General features: G+C 37.9%; 5 protein-coding genes across 5 annotated transcripts; 3 read left to right on the top strand and 2 right to left on the bottom strand.

Moving 5' to 3' along the window:
- Positions 1-108: 108 nt before the first annotated feature.
- C5L36_0B05880 (uncharacterized protein) lies at positions 109-1215 on the top strand (the record flags this gene model as incomplete). The annotated part of the gene is made up of 1 exon (XM_029464960.1): positions 109-1215. One exon carries the CDS (start codon positions 109-111, stop codon positions 1213-1215), a length of 1107 nt encoding a protein of 368 aa, XP_029320819.1.
- Positions 1216-2478: 1263 nt separating this feature from the next.
- On the top strand, positions 2479-7614 carry C5L36_0B05870 (uncharacterized protein; the record flags this gene model as incomplete). The annotated part of the gene is made up of 1 exon (XM_029464959.1): positions 2479-7614. One exon carries the CDS (start codon positions 2479-2481, stop codon positions 7612-7614), a length of 5136 nt encoding a protein of 1711 aa, XP_029320818.1.
- Positions 7615-8661: 1047 nt separating this feature from the next.
- C5L36_0B05860 (uncharacterized protein) lies at positions 8662-10815 on the bottom strand (the record flags this gene model as incomplete). The annotated part of the gene is made up of 1 exon (XM_029464958.1): positions 8662-10815. The coding sequence occupies one exon, from the start codon at positions 10813-10815 to the stop codon at positions 8662-8664; it is 2154 nt and encodes a 717-aa protein (XP_029320817.1).
- A 501-nt stretch (positions 10816-11316) lies between these two features.
- Positions 11317-12054, top strand: C5L36_0B05850 (uncharacterized protein; the record flags this gene model as incomplete). The annotated part of the gene is made up of 1 exon (XM_029464957.1): positions 11317-12054. The coding sequence occupies one exon, from the start codon at positions 11317-11319 to the stop codon at positions 12052-12054; it is 738 nt and encodes a 245-aa protein (XP_029320816.1).
- Positions 12055-12271: 217 nt separating this feature from the next.
- Positions 12272-13858, bottom strand: C5L36_0B05840 (uncharacterized protein; the record flags this gene model as incomplete). Its single annotated transcript, XM_029464956.1, has 1 exon — positions 12272-13858. One exon carries the CDS (start codon positions 13856-13858, stop codon positions 12272-12274), a length of 1587 nt encoding a protein of 528 aa, XP_029320815.1.
- Positions 13859-14013: the final 155 nt, after the last annotated feature.

Here is a 14013-nt window from a genome sequence, read left to right as displayed (position 1 = left end):
ATTTAAGAGATACCCATAACATATCAAGAATGGCAAAGAATCTGAGTAATTTCATTAGAGCCTTTAGCCTGTTCTCTCGGATGGTAAGCTTAACCGCAAGACTTGAAAATGTCTAGAGAAGAAGAAAAGCAGCAGCAACAACAACAACAACAACGTACAAGAGTCTACTTTGATGTAGCAATTGGAGATGAAACTATTGGGCGTATTGCATTTGAATTATTTGATGATATCACACCAAAGACGGCAGCTAATTTCAGGGCCTTGTGTACAGGTGAAAAAGGATTTGGATACAAGGACACAATATTTCACCGAGTAATTAAAGACTTTATGATTCAGGGTGGTGATTATGAAAATTTCAATGGTACTGGCGGTAGCTCGATTTATGGGGAGAAGTTTGACGATGAGAATTTTCAATTGAAGCATGATCAACCATTCCTACTGTCTATGGCCAACGCCGGGCCAAATACTAATGGCTCCCAATTTTTTATTACCACTGTAAAGACCCCACATTTAGATGGTAAGCACGTTGTTTTCGGAAAAGTTATTGCAGGGAAATCAGTTGTCAGGCAAGTTGAAAGAACCGAAACTGGTCCTTCTGATAAACCAGTAAAGGATTGCAAAGTTATTGCTTGCGGAATTTTAACCGAGGGTGATCCATTACACTTGGCCGATGGTTCAGGTGATACCTATGAAGATGTCTTGGCGGACGAACCAAGTGTTGACATCAACCAACCTGAAACTGTGTTCAAGGCTGTTGAAGCAATAAAAGACATTGGTACTGAATGCTTCAAGAAGGGAGATATAAAAACAGCATTGAAGAAATACAAGAAAGCCCAAAGTTACATGTCTGAGTATCATCCCGATGATTTAACAGAAGAAGACATTGCTACTTATTGGAAGTTACAAATTTCCTGTACATTGAATGCCTCGTTGATGGCAATGAAGCTCAAGAATGCACAGGATACCATTAAATATGCCACCGAGGCTTTGGATTGTGAGCAACTCGATAACAAATCTAAAGCTAAGGCATACTTTAGAAGGGGTCACGGGCATTTACTGGGTCACAACGAGGAGGATGCTATTTCAGACTTTGAGGAAGCACACAAACTCGAACCATCTGACAGCGGTATTTCCAGGGCACTCGCCGAAGCCAAGGAATCTCTCAAAAAGAGAAGAGCAAAGGAGAAGGCCGCATACAGCAAATTTTTTGCCTGAGCCTATCGAAAGACCCCCATTCAAACTAGTATCAGTCTGACAGTTTTTGTAGAACTAAGTATAGAAGATGAATGTAACTTCAAGTTATCACAAGATATAGGAAATTTCCTGTGTCTCAACCCGAGCCTCTTTTTTCTTTTATGTGCACGACGATCGACTCTGCCAGTGGGAATGCGCGTGTCAATAAGCTGGAAATTTTCAGTGCACAGAATTTGGACGAGGGCGAAATGAAATAGATACATCTTAATGATGAAACAACATCCATTACTTGTATTATTTACGGGATCCGAAGACCAGCATACTCGTTTGCCATCTGTGAACTGTCTTCTATCTTAGCAATAGCTACTTTTATTAGACTCTTCCATCTGTTTGTTTGATTACCGACACGTTACACACTCAGGTTCTGAATAACTTTCATATATTATCTATAATTTCACTTTAATAGTTGAAACAAAACAATAGATCAATACCCTCCCAACTGATATATATATATATATTACGTATATATACATTGTTCTACCTGCTGCAGAAGTCGCATTAATATTGTCATTCAGTAATAACTCAAGGATCATTTGAATTTTATTTTGATTGGAATACTAACATCATTCATTTTCGAGTTTGTTAAAATCAAATCAAATCAAATCCAACAAACTTAAAGTTATTTAAATTGAGTACTATATTAGTTATAAACAAATCTGAAACTTGGTTTAGGTTTTACAATAAAAGATTGTACTCATTTACTTGATTGTTACAAGCTTATATTATTTCATTTCAGTTCCTCATTAATTTTGCTCCTCTTTCTGAAAATCAGAAACACAAGGAAAGAAAGGCTAATTTCATTTATTGACAAGAACTAGCAGGTTGTCATTTCGCTTTTATTGTTTTATTTTAAGTTGTACTATATTTCATTTTGGTTAAGAGAAAAAAACAAGAATAAACTTTACTATCAAAAAATCTAAAAAAACCATACATCCTAACTAGATTTAACATTATCTGAAAAAAATTCTGAAAAAAAAACTTAAAAACAGCTGCATATATTAAGATAGTATAATACACAAAGATGAGCAGATTTCCATATTCCAGTGCACCATTAAGGACAGTTCAAGAAGTAAGTAAAATTCCTTTACATTTCATCACAGTTAATTAAGAGACAGTTTACTAACTATATTTTTTTCTCATTTATGTCTATAGGTTCAATTTGGTCTTTTTTCTCCAGAAGAAGCAAGAGCAATATCTGTTGCAAAAATTGAGTATCCGGAAATCATGGATCCCGTGACTATGAAACCTAGAGAAGGTGGATTAAATGACCCTCGGCTGGGATCAATTGATAGGAACTTTAGATGTCAAACATGTTCGGAGGATATGCAAGAGTGTCCAGGACATTTCGGCCATATTGAATTGGCTAAGCCTGTTTTTCATATAGGTTTCCTTGCAAAAATAAAGAAAGTCTGTGAATGTATTTGTATGAACTGTGGTAAAATATTGCTGGATGAAAACACGAATCCACAATATAGAGCCGCAATCAAAATTAGAGATCCTAAGAAAAGGTTTAATGCTGTTTGGACATTATGTAAGACCAAGATGGTTTGTGATGTCGACCCCCCTGAAGATTCTGATGATGATGAGGATGATGAAGGCATTCATCGCCATAGAAGAGGAGGGTGCGGTAGTGTCCAGCCATCTATAAGGAAAGACGGACTAAAGTTATGGGGTACTTGGAAAAAATCTAACGTTGATGAGGAGACTGAAAATCTAGAAAGAAGACAAATAACAGCATCCGATATTCTCAATGTTTTCAGGCATATATCACCAGAGGATTGTCATAGATTGGGTTTTAACGAAGAATGGGCAAGACCTGAGTGGATGCTCTTAACTGTTTTACCAGTTCCGCCTCCTCCTGTTAGGCCATCAGTTGCGTTTACCGACTCTAAAAGGTCCGAAGATGATTTAACATATAAATTGGCCGATATCCTAAAGGCGAATATTAATGTCCAGAAGTTTGAAATGGATGGCTCACCGCAGCATGTTATAAGTGAATTTGAAGCATTACTTCAATATCATGTTGCTACTTATATGGATAATGATATTGCTGGTCAGCCGCAGGCTCTACAGAAATCAGGTAGACCGATCAAATCTATTAGAGCTCGTCTTAAGGGTAAAGAGGGTCGTTTGAGAGGTAACTTGATGGGTAAGAGAGTTGATTTTTCCGCCAGAACAGTCATTTCTGGTGACCCCAACTTGGAGTTAGACCAAGTTGGTGTTCCTAGATCTATTGCAAGGACTCTAACTTATCCCGAGATTGTTACACCTTATAATATTCAAAAGTTAACTGAAATGGTCAGAAATGGTCCCAATGAACACCCAGGTGCCAAGTATGTTATTAGAGAAAATGGTGACAGGATTGACTTAAGATTTAACAAAAGAGCGGGTGATATTCAACTTCAATATGGCTGGAAAGTTGAACGTCATTTAATGGATAATGATCCGGTGTTATTCAATCGTCAGCCTTCTTTACATAAGATGTCTATGATGTGTCACAGGGTCAAAGTTATGCCATATTCCACATTCAGAATGAATTTATCCGTTACATCACCTTACAATGCTGATTTCGATGGTGATGAAATGAACTTGCATGTTCCTCAATCTTACGAAACCAGAGCTGAACTATCCGAGCTTTGTGCGGTTCCTTTGCAGATCATTTCTCCGCAATCAAATAAGCCTGTCATGGGTATTGTTCAAGACACATTGTGTGGTGTCAGAAAAATGACACTAAGAGACACATTTATAGAATATGATCAAGTTATGAATATGTGCTATTGGATTCCAGATTGGGATGGTGTTGTTCCTCAACCGGCTATCTTGAAACCAAAACCTCTTTGGTCGGGAAAACAAATTCTTTCTCTTTGTATTCCAAATGGTATATTTCTGCAGAGGCTAGATGGATCACTCACATCGCCTAAGGATTCGGGAATGTTAATCGTCAATGGGGAAATCATGTTTGGTGTTGTTAATAAAGCAACTGTGGGTGCCTCTGCCGGAGGATTGATTCATACCACTATGAGAGAAAAGGGCCCTACAACATGTGCCAAGATGTTTGGTAACATCCAAAAAGTTGTGAACTATTGGCTACTTCATAATGGTTTCTCGATCGGTATTGGAGATGCGATCGCAGATCCAGAAACTATGAAAACCATTACTGAGACTATCAAGGAAGCTAAGGATAAAGTTCAAACAGTCATTCGTGAAGCACAAAAGAACTTACTGGAAGCTGAACCAGGTATGACTCTTAGAGAATCTTTTGAACAAAAGGTCTCTAAAATCTTGAATGAAGCTAGAGATGCTGCTGGTAAATCTGCAGAAACGTCCTTGAAGGACTCTAATAATGTTAAACAGATGGTTACTGCAGGTTCTAAAGGTTCCTATATCAATATTTCACAGATGTCTGCCTGTGTCGGTCAGCAAATCGTTGAAGGTAAGCGTATTAATTTTGGTTTTGCAGATCGTTCATTACCGCATTTCACAACTGATGATTACTCCGCTGAATCAAAGGGTTTTGTTGAAAATTCATACTTGCGGGGCCTAACTCCACAAGAATTCTTCTTCCATGCGATGGCCGGTAGAGAAGGTTTGATCGATACTGCCGTTAAAACTGCAGAAACCGGATATATTCAAAGACGTCTTTTGAAGGCATTGGAAGATATCATGGTGCATTATGATGGTACCACCAGGAACTCTTTGGGTGATGTCATTCAATTTATTTATGGTGAAGATGGTTTGGATGCAACTACTGTTGAAAAACAAACAGTCGATACCATACCTGGTTCTAATGCTGCCTTTGAAAAGAAATACCGTGTTGATCTCATGGATGAGAAGAAATCCATTCGTCCTGATGTTGTTGAGTACGGTAGTGAAATTTTGGGGGACATCAAATTGCAAAAAATTTTAGATGAAGAATATGAGCAACTACTAAAGGACAGAGAATATTTAAGAACTGTAGTGTTCCCAGATGGTGAAAATAATTGGCCATTACCTGTCAACGTTAGAAGAATTGTTCAAAATGCTCAACAAATTTTCCATGTTGATCGTTACAAGGCTAGCGATCTAACCATAGAAGAAATTGTCAAAAGTGTTCAGGAATTATGTAAAAAATTCACTGTTGTCAGAGGTGACGGTGGTTGTTTGACTGAAGCAAGGGAAAATTCTACTTTGTTATTCCAATGTTTAATTAGATCAAAATTGGCTACTAGACGAGTTTTAGAAGAATACAAACTCAACAAAGATGCGTTTGAGTGGGTTGTTGGTACTATTGCACAACAATTCGCTAGATCACTTGTCAATCCTGGTGAGATGGTTGGTGTTGTTGCCGCGCAATCTATTGGTGAACCTGCCACCCAAATGACTTTAAATACTTTCCATTATGCGGGTGTTTCTTCTAAAAACGTTACTTTGGGTGTTCCTAGATTAAAGGAAATTTTAAATGTGGCAAAGAACTTCAAGACCCCAGCTTTGACCGTATACTTGGAGGAAGAGTATGCCACCGATATTGAAAAAGCGAAGAGTATTCAGTCTGCAATTGAGCATACTTCTCTTAAAAACGTCACTGCATGCACTGAAATCTACTATGATCCAGATCCTAGAACCACTGTTATAGAAGAGGATTTCGATACTGTTGAAGCATATTTTGCTATTCCTGATGAAAAGGTGGAAGAAAACCTACATAAACAATCTCCTTGGCTACTTAGATTGGAACTGGATAGAGCTAAAATGTTGGATAAACAGCTAAGTATGCAGCAGGTGGCTGCCAAAATTATGGAAAATTTTGGTGATGATCTTTTTGTTATTTGGTCTGAAGATAATGCTGATAAATTGGTCATCAGATGCAGAATCGTCAGAGAAGAAAAGGCTTTAGATGAAGAAGAAGAAGATACTGAAGACGGGTTGTTGAAGGCACTTGAAGCTCAAATGTTAGAGTCAATTACTTTGAGAGGTGTCAGTGGAATTTCCAGAGTTTTTATGATGAAGTACGATAAGACGTATATTGCCGAAGATGGTGATTTTGCAAAGAAACAAGAATGGGTTCTAGAAACTGACGGTATCAATCTTGCAGATGTTATTACCGTTGAAGGCATTGATACCACGAGAACATACTCCAACTCTTTCGTTGAGATTTTGTTTGTTTTTGGTATTGAAGCTGCGAGAAGTGCATTGTACAAAGAGATTCTTAATGTCATTGCATTCGATGGTTCATATGTTAACTATAGACATTTGGCCTTATTGGTCGATTTAATGACTTACAAAGGACATCTAATTGCTATTTCTAGACATGGTTTTAATAGAAATGACACTGGTGCGTTGATGAGATGTTCTTTTGAAGAGACTGTTGAAATTCTTTTTGACGCTGGTGCATCTGCTGAACTAGACACTTGTGATGGTGTCTCTCAAAATATTATCTTGGGTCAAATGGCTCCTTTTGGTACGGGATCATTTGATGTCTACTTAGATGATGAAAAGCTAGCTGCTCTACCATCTGAGAATCCTGTAGATGTCATATCCACTGCAAAGGATACTAAGGGATCTATGACTGTTTACGGTGATGATCATTTCAAAGATGACATTATTGACATCCCAATGGCAGCTGATAATGTGGCCTTCTCGCCTCTTATCACTGCAGGATCAGGTGATGATAGATCTGGCGGGTTCACTGAGTATGGTAGTGGAAACATGTCTGCATATCAGCCAACTTCTCCTTTTGGCTATGGTGCAACTTCGCCAAGCTATGGACCTACCTCCCCTAGCTATGGACCTACCTCTCCAAGCTACAGTCCGACTTCCCCTTCATATTCTCCTACTTCCCCTGCCTACAGTCCTACTTCCCCTGCCTACAGTCCTACTTCCCCTGCCTACAGTCCTACTTCCCCTGCCTACAGTCCAACTTCCCCTGCCTACAGTCCAACTTCCCCTGCCTACAGTCCAACTTCCCCTGCCTACAGTCCTACTTCACCTTCATACTCCCCAACTTCTCCATCATATTCTCCTACTTCACCTTCATATTCTCCTACTTCACCTTCATATTCCCCAACATCCCCTTCCTACAGTCCGACATCTCCACAATACTCTCCAACTTCACCACAATACTCTCCAACTTCTCCTCAATACTCACCAACCTCACCACAGTACTCTCCAACTTCACCACAGTACTCTCCCACTTCTCCTCAATACTCCCCAACCTCACCACAGTACTCACCAACTTCCCCTCAATACTCCCCAACCTCACCACAGTACTCACCAACTTCTCCACAGTACTCTCCAACTTCTCCTCAATACTCTCCTACTTCCCCTCAGTATTCTCCAACATCCCCTCAATATAATCCATCCTCTAATTCGGATGCTAACAAGTAAATTTGAGACTAATACTACAGATGTATAAACTGCTTCTTTTCTTGGGAATTTTATGTATAATTTTGTTTTTTAATAGCCGAATAACGTTTAAAAGTTTTAGGAAAGCCGGTTTTGTGCCTGTTTACCCTCTGAATGGCATAGATTGTTAAGCTTTTGTTTATTAGACCCTTTGTTAGTACACAAATTATGACACAAATTTTGTTGCACAAAATAATAAATAAGCCATACTGTTACAGAATCTGCGCCTTACATTTTTGAACACTAAAGAGCTTCATCCAATACAGATATGAATATAAGGTGAGTTTAGTTCTTTCTATTATATAGATACCTGTAGAAGCCAACTTGTGTAAGTGTTTCTCAATACAATTGATTTGCTATTTTTTTTCTGGCATAACATTTTTTGGGTGTTTAAGTTACTCATTCCCATTAAGTATACCCAGGAGTTTGATTTTTAATCACTGTTTTGGAAAAAAAATAATAATACACAATAACCAGATTCTAATTTTAATCCTGGAGTTATTTTCTCATACACTGGTACATTTCATATGATAAATTCCACAAAATTCTTTATTTACTTAGCTTAGCAATAGTTGGGCTTCTACGAAGGTGGTTAAACTTTTCAAAGCAAAAGCAAGGATCAATCAAACCAATTTTCCAAGACGTATGTCATAGAATAATATTTACTTTGTATTAACACGAGGAAGTGTCATGTTAAGGAAAAACTGGTTTCACAAGCATTTGATACTTCACATTAAAAATGAACTTTCAATTATTCAGGGTATAAATATTTTCCTGATTAAAAATTTGTTGACAGTCCTGTAGTTACAATTCAACATTATGTTAACCACAAGTTCCAATGCGAAAACCATCTATTTTGGTAAAGGGGTAGGATAAACATCTAGTTTGATCGTACAGCCTCCAAACTAGTAGGTGACTCTATATAAGTAATTTAGAATATACTAAAGTGTCTATAGAGATGTAAAAGCCCGTTTGTTAATCACAGGAAGTTATCAAAAATATCCAATAAAAAAGTTCCAAGGGTGAAGATTAGCGTTTTGAAGAAATTAAGCCTTTGAACATATCAAATGAGTTACCGTCAGGTTGCAATTCATATATGGTTCCCGTCTTGAGATCTCTGGCCATTAACATGCCCCAATCAGGTGTGATCCCACAAATCTGAGCCTGAATATTATTATTATTTGCCAATGTCACAATTTGGTTTGAGTGAAACCAAAGCTTATAGTATTGCTGTAAAAACGGAGAAAACCCCGACTTCTTAAACATTTCAAACATCTCATGAAAAATGACGTTATATCTGGCCAGGAGTTTTTCTTCACGGAGTGGTTCGAGGAACTCACTACCGTCAATAGACTTTTCGTGTTCATTCATTACTTTTATAACCGAGTTAATGGATGTTGTTGGAGCTTCATTATTCACATTTAATCCAGCACCGACAATAAGATAATACTGATCGTCAAAAGCATGGGTATTAACTAGAACCCCTCCTATTTTTGCGTGTGTCACCGCCTTGGATCTGCTGTCGATCTCCTTACCGATATACTCTGGTAGTCTAATATAAATATCATTTGGCCATTTGATCCTTACCGGAATTTTGTTATAACCAACGTCGTACTCAAGTATTGCACGGGTGTATGCCATACTTGACAAATATTGGACAAAGACTAACGGTGCATTATTGACTATGTTCATTGGCATGCGCAATAGTGTGGATACAGGGAGTACACCTCTAGGATTTACCCAATGATTTCCTGAGCGCCCTCTTCCTAGCACCTGGACAGTGCCAATAATAGTGAATCCATCAGGTAGCAATGGTAACAACCTATAATTAATATCCATTAAAACTGAGGTTGATGTCACGACCTCCCCATACATAAATGTGTTAGAAACAGCACCCCTACTTATAGTATGCTCTTCTGATTCTTGATAGAATTGAACCAAATGATTTTTATAGCTCAGCAGATCAAAGTAGGGCGTCATGGATGGATCAGGAATTTTATCATCACAGAGATAAATCTTTTTAATAGCTAGATTTGGATCTTCATGGGAAGAACTATTTTCCAATGTATTGATAGAAGCGGCGGATTTGTTGATTGCAAACTTGTCCGTTCCTACATCCATTATGTTTTGAATATGATAGCCTATTTCGTGTTCCATTAGGTTGACCAATTCTGTGGCAGAACTGCCGTCAATCGATGTCAGAAATAAAGGTGAGAGTTTAGGTCTTTCGTAAACTTTGTCACTTACTTTTAATCCTAGAAGTTTTAAAGAAGAACGCAAAAAGTCAATCCTTTGTTTGTTTGTAGCTGCCAATGATTTAATAACTTGCGAAAACCTAGGAACTTCGGAATCTTCTTTCAATAAATCTGGACTAAATTCTAAGTGTGGGCCAAACAAAAGAGCATCACCTCTGCTAACCTTACAAAGCACAACCGCAGCCTTCTTTCCATCTGCTCCATAATCTACGTCTAATTTGTCTCCATAATATGCTAAAGTCTGGACATTGGGATACTTGTTAGCATCTACAAATAAACCACCCCCATTGACATAGCCGTAAACAGTATTTGGTTGATCCGGTAACAAGCTTGTATTGATCTTCAGATCAGCCACACGTGCACCGGCTTCTGATCCATATTTGAAACCCCTGAATACGCCACCTCTACACGTTCCAGGAAAAAATTTTAATTCTCTTGGTCCACTGACCTCCATTGACGTACCTACTTCAAATTCACATCTACCAGAACCATAATATCCACCAGAACATATACCTATATATTTACCACCCTTTTGTACATATTTTTTTATCTTTTCGTTGATTTTTTCTCTAAACTCTTTGACAATAGGAAGATCGGCCCCTCCAGGGATAATAATAACAGCCGTTTTGTCTTCCCAAGGTTGGTCCCGTAAGATGTGTTCCGAAACAGTAGAGACAGAGTAATAAGGGGTAAATAAAACTCTGAATGTCTCAAGGCATTGGTTAACACAAGCTGGTGTGGTTCCTGGACCGGAATATATTAGCACGTTCATGTTAGACATGTTTAAAGTGTGATGTAGGTGAAGATCTGATTTTTGCGGTTTTGTTCTTTCTGTTAATCTAGGAATTGGAATCTTCCCGTGTTGCTTCAAATATACTTTACCTTGGACACAATTCTTTATCGACCGTGTTTGGGAATATATCGCCATATATCGAGTTCAAGAAAATCAGAAACCAAGAAAGAAACAATCGACTGAACAAAAAAAAAATGTGGAGAAGGGTGGATTATTGACATTTGTTGAGTGAATTTTACTCGGCTGAGATTTCTTTGAGGTCAATCAAGTGAAAATTAGTTGTCACTTTAGTTTAATAACGACCGATTCTGTTTTTGTAGTAGACCATTGAGGAATTAAGATGATAAAATCATCTAGAGCTCTTGGGTTGGGTGTTCTCTGTATTACACCATCATTTGGATGGTATTCAAGAGGAGTTCCAACAAGATTAATATCCTTCTCAAATCAGTATTTATTCAATATTAGTATAAGGAACTTCTGTGGAACAACCATTTATAGAAACGAGATAAAAGAGAAAAGAAATGAGCCCTTGGGGATGCTACTAAAAAAATCATACGAAGCCATGCTCAGAAGTTTATTAAAGAAACACAGGCAAGTAGCGCAAAGGCCATTAAGGATGGCAAAGCTAAGTACCAAATGAACAAAAAACAGATTCAAGAAAAATCGAAAGAATTAAAGGAAAAAACAATTCAAAAGTCAAATGATCTTAAACAAAACATAAAGAAGATCATTCCGCCTGAGATTCACGAGAATATATACACAATACCCAATATGTTAACTCTTACTAGACTATTGAGTGCGCCGGTAGTCGGGTATATGATTTTACACGGTCAGGTAGCAATAGCCTTGGCACTCTTCACATACTCGTGTATAACTGATTTTCTTGACGGGTTTATTGCACGCCATTGGAACCTAAGATCGGTTGTAGGAAGTATTATAGATCCCCTTGCGGATAAAATGCTAATGATGATATGCACAGTCTGTTTGGCACTTACTTCTGAGATTCCACTGTATTTAGGCATGCTGATCATTGGTAGAGATGTTGGTTTAGGGCTGTCCGCAGTCGTTATTAGATACCTATCATTACCACCACCGAAAACTTTTTGGAGATATTGGGATTTCAGCATTCCTTCTGTGGAGGTCCATCCAACCATGATTAGTAAAGTCAATACAGCATTGCAAATGCTTTACTTGGGTTCGATGATGATTAAACCGGTATTTCTGATGTATTTATCAGAAAGATTTGGCCCAGAGACTACTACCATGTTTTTAACGTATATCCAATATCTGGAATGGACCGTTGCTACTACCACACTATGGAGTGGATTGAGCTACTTGTTCAGTAGAAATGCTGTAAAGTTTCTCAAACAATGAAAACGTCGCACAAAAGCACCATGGTTCTTTGGTCGATTTCTTTTAAAAACTTTTATAGACCGATTATATTCACAAATACAATTTATTCACTTTACAACTACAATATAGAGTTTAATACCACTGTAACATATTTTTAAAATACATATTTTCAAAAGACGGATAAAGAGATAGTAAGAGACTTGTGATTTTTCCAATTCATTATGCTCTCCAAAGTGAACTAACGACTGATGGCAATGTCGTCAATCCTTAAAATCGACTTCACTGTTTCTGCTCCTAAAGTAATTGCACTGGTATTCACAAGAACCGGTTGTAAGACATGCTCTGAGTATGTGTTTGTTGCACCAGATCTTCTGACACTGATTCCAGCTTCCCTTTCACCATTTTCGTGTTTGTTTCTTAAATCTGTGACTATTTCAATTGGATTTAAACCGGCATTTTCAGCCAAAGTGGTTGGAATAACTTCTAATGCTTTGGCAAACTCGGCCAAACATAGCTGCTCAGCACCTGATAATGAATTTGCTTCTTTCAACAAGGTCCTCGATGCTTCAATCTCCGCAGCACCACCACCTGCAATCAATGCTCTTTCTTTCACTAAACATCTAATGACACACAATGCATCATGTAAAGATCTTTCCGCTTCATCCAAAATCTGGTTGTTTGCACCTCTACATATCACAGAGACTGTAGGGTTATATGCGCTTTTGATACCGGTAATTTTGACGATCTTTGAGCCAGATGATTCAACTTCTTCAATTAAGTCAGCAGAAGCTAACCTTGATTCGGTAAACGAAGCAATATCTGCAATAGGTTTACAACCTAATGACTTGGAGATAAATTCAACATCATCTCTTTCAATATCTTTAACAACCATGATGTTTAGCTTCGACAAGAAATGAAGTGCCAAATCATTTACAGCATCTCTTAGAATAGACTTTTGAATTAACAGAACATTACATTTTGCCTTTTTAATTTGTTTGCAGATATTCAAGATATAGGCTCTTTCCTCTTTCAAAATTTTATCCATTTGTCTATAATCGTTGACAACAATATTATTCTCCATGTCAGGTTTTGGAGGAGAAAGCTGGAATTGCACCAAACCAATTTTTGCTTTTTCCATTCTCATAGGTCCTCCTGCATTTTTAACGGCTGTCTGTGTTAAAACCACCCCATCGATCATTTCTGTATCATCAATTGTACCACCAGCTTGCTTCACCAATCTGATGTCATTCAAATCAACATTTTTTGCGTCCTTTTTAGTGACTTTTAGAATTGCGTCGACAGCAATTGGTCCTAGTAAATTGGAATGTTGTGCAACAATCTTGGATGAAAGAGAAGTATTTGCAGCCTTTATTAGTGAATCTCTGTCTTCCAACGAGATTTTGTGAGACATACCAAGAAAGATATCACAAGATCTCTGTGCAGCTTTTTGGAATGCTTCTGATATAATAGTTGGATGAATACCTTTGTCAAGTAAATTTTGAGCAGCACCCAACAAAGCACCAGTCACAACAACAACGGAGGTAGTACCATCACCTGCCTCAACGTCCTGTGCTCCTGATAAATCAACCAACATCTTTGCAGCTGGATGTAAAACAGCCATGTGCTTCAAGATAGTGTGTCCATCATTGGATATGATTACTTCACCTGACTTAGTTTTGATCATTTTGTCCATACCTTTAGGACCTAGGGAAGTTCTGATGGCATCTGCAACTGCTCTTGCCGCAACAATGTTCGCCTTCCGAACCTCCTGGGGCTTTTCTCTGTTCCTAAAAGTAGCATTTGAAGGTGCAACGGCTGCTGACATGATTTTTATTTTCTTCTAAAGAGCCTTAGTTAGCCTGGGTTACCTAAAGAGTTACTTTAAAAGTTATGTGGAACAAAATGGCAAAAATAGTATTTAACGTTACGAAGCTGAAAAATCAAGAATCTCGAAGAACTGGGAAATTTAAAGGGGAGAAA

The sequence above is a fragment of the Pichia kudriavzevii genome, chromosome 2, assembly GCF_003054445.1.
Source record: "Pichia kudriavzevii chromosome 2, complete sequence".
Taxonomy (NCBI): Eukaryota; Fungi; Ascomycota; class Pichiomycetes; order Pichiales; family Pichiaceae; genus Pichia; species Pichia kudriavzevii.
The sequence above is the reverse complement of the archived record's forward strand: the minus strand, read 5'-3'. Positions and strand labels throughout refer to the sequence as shown.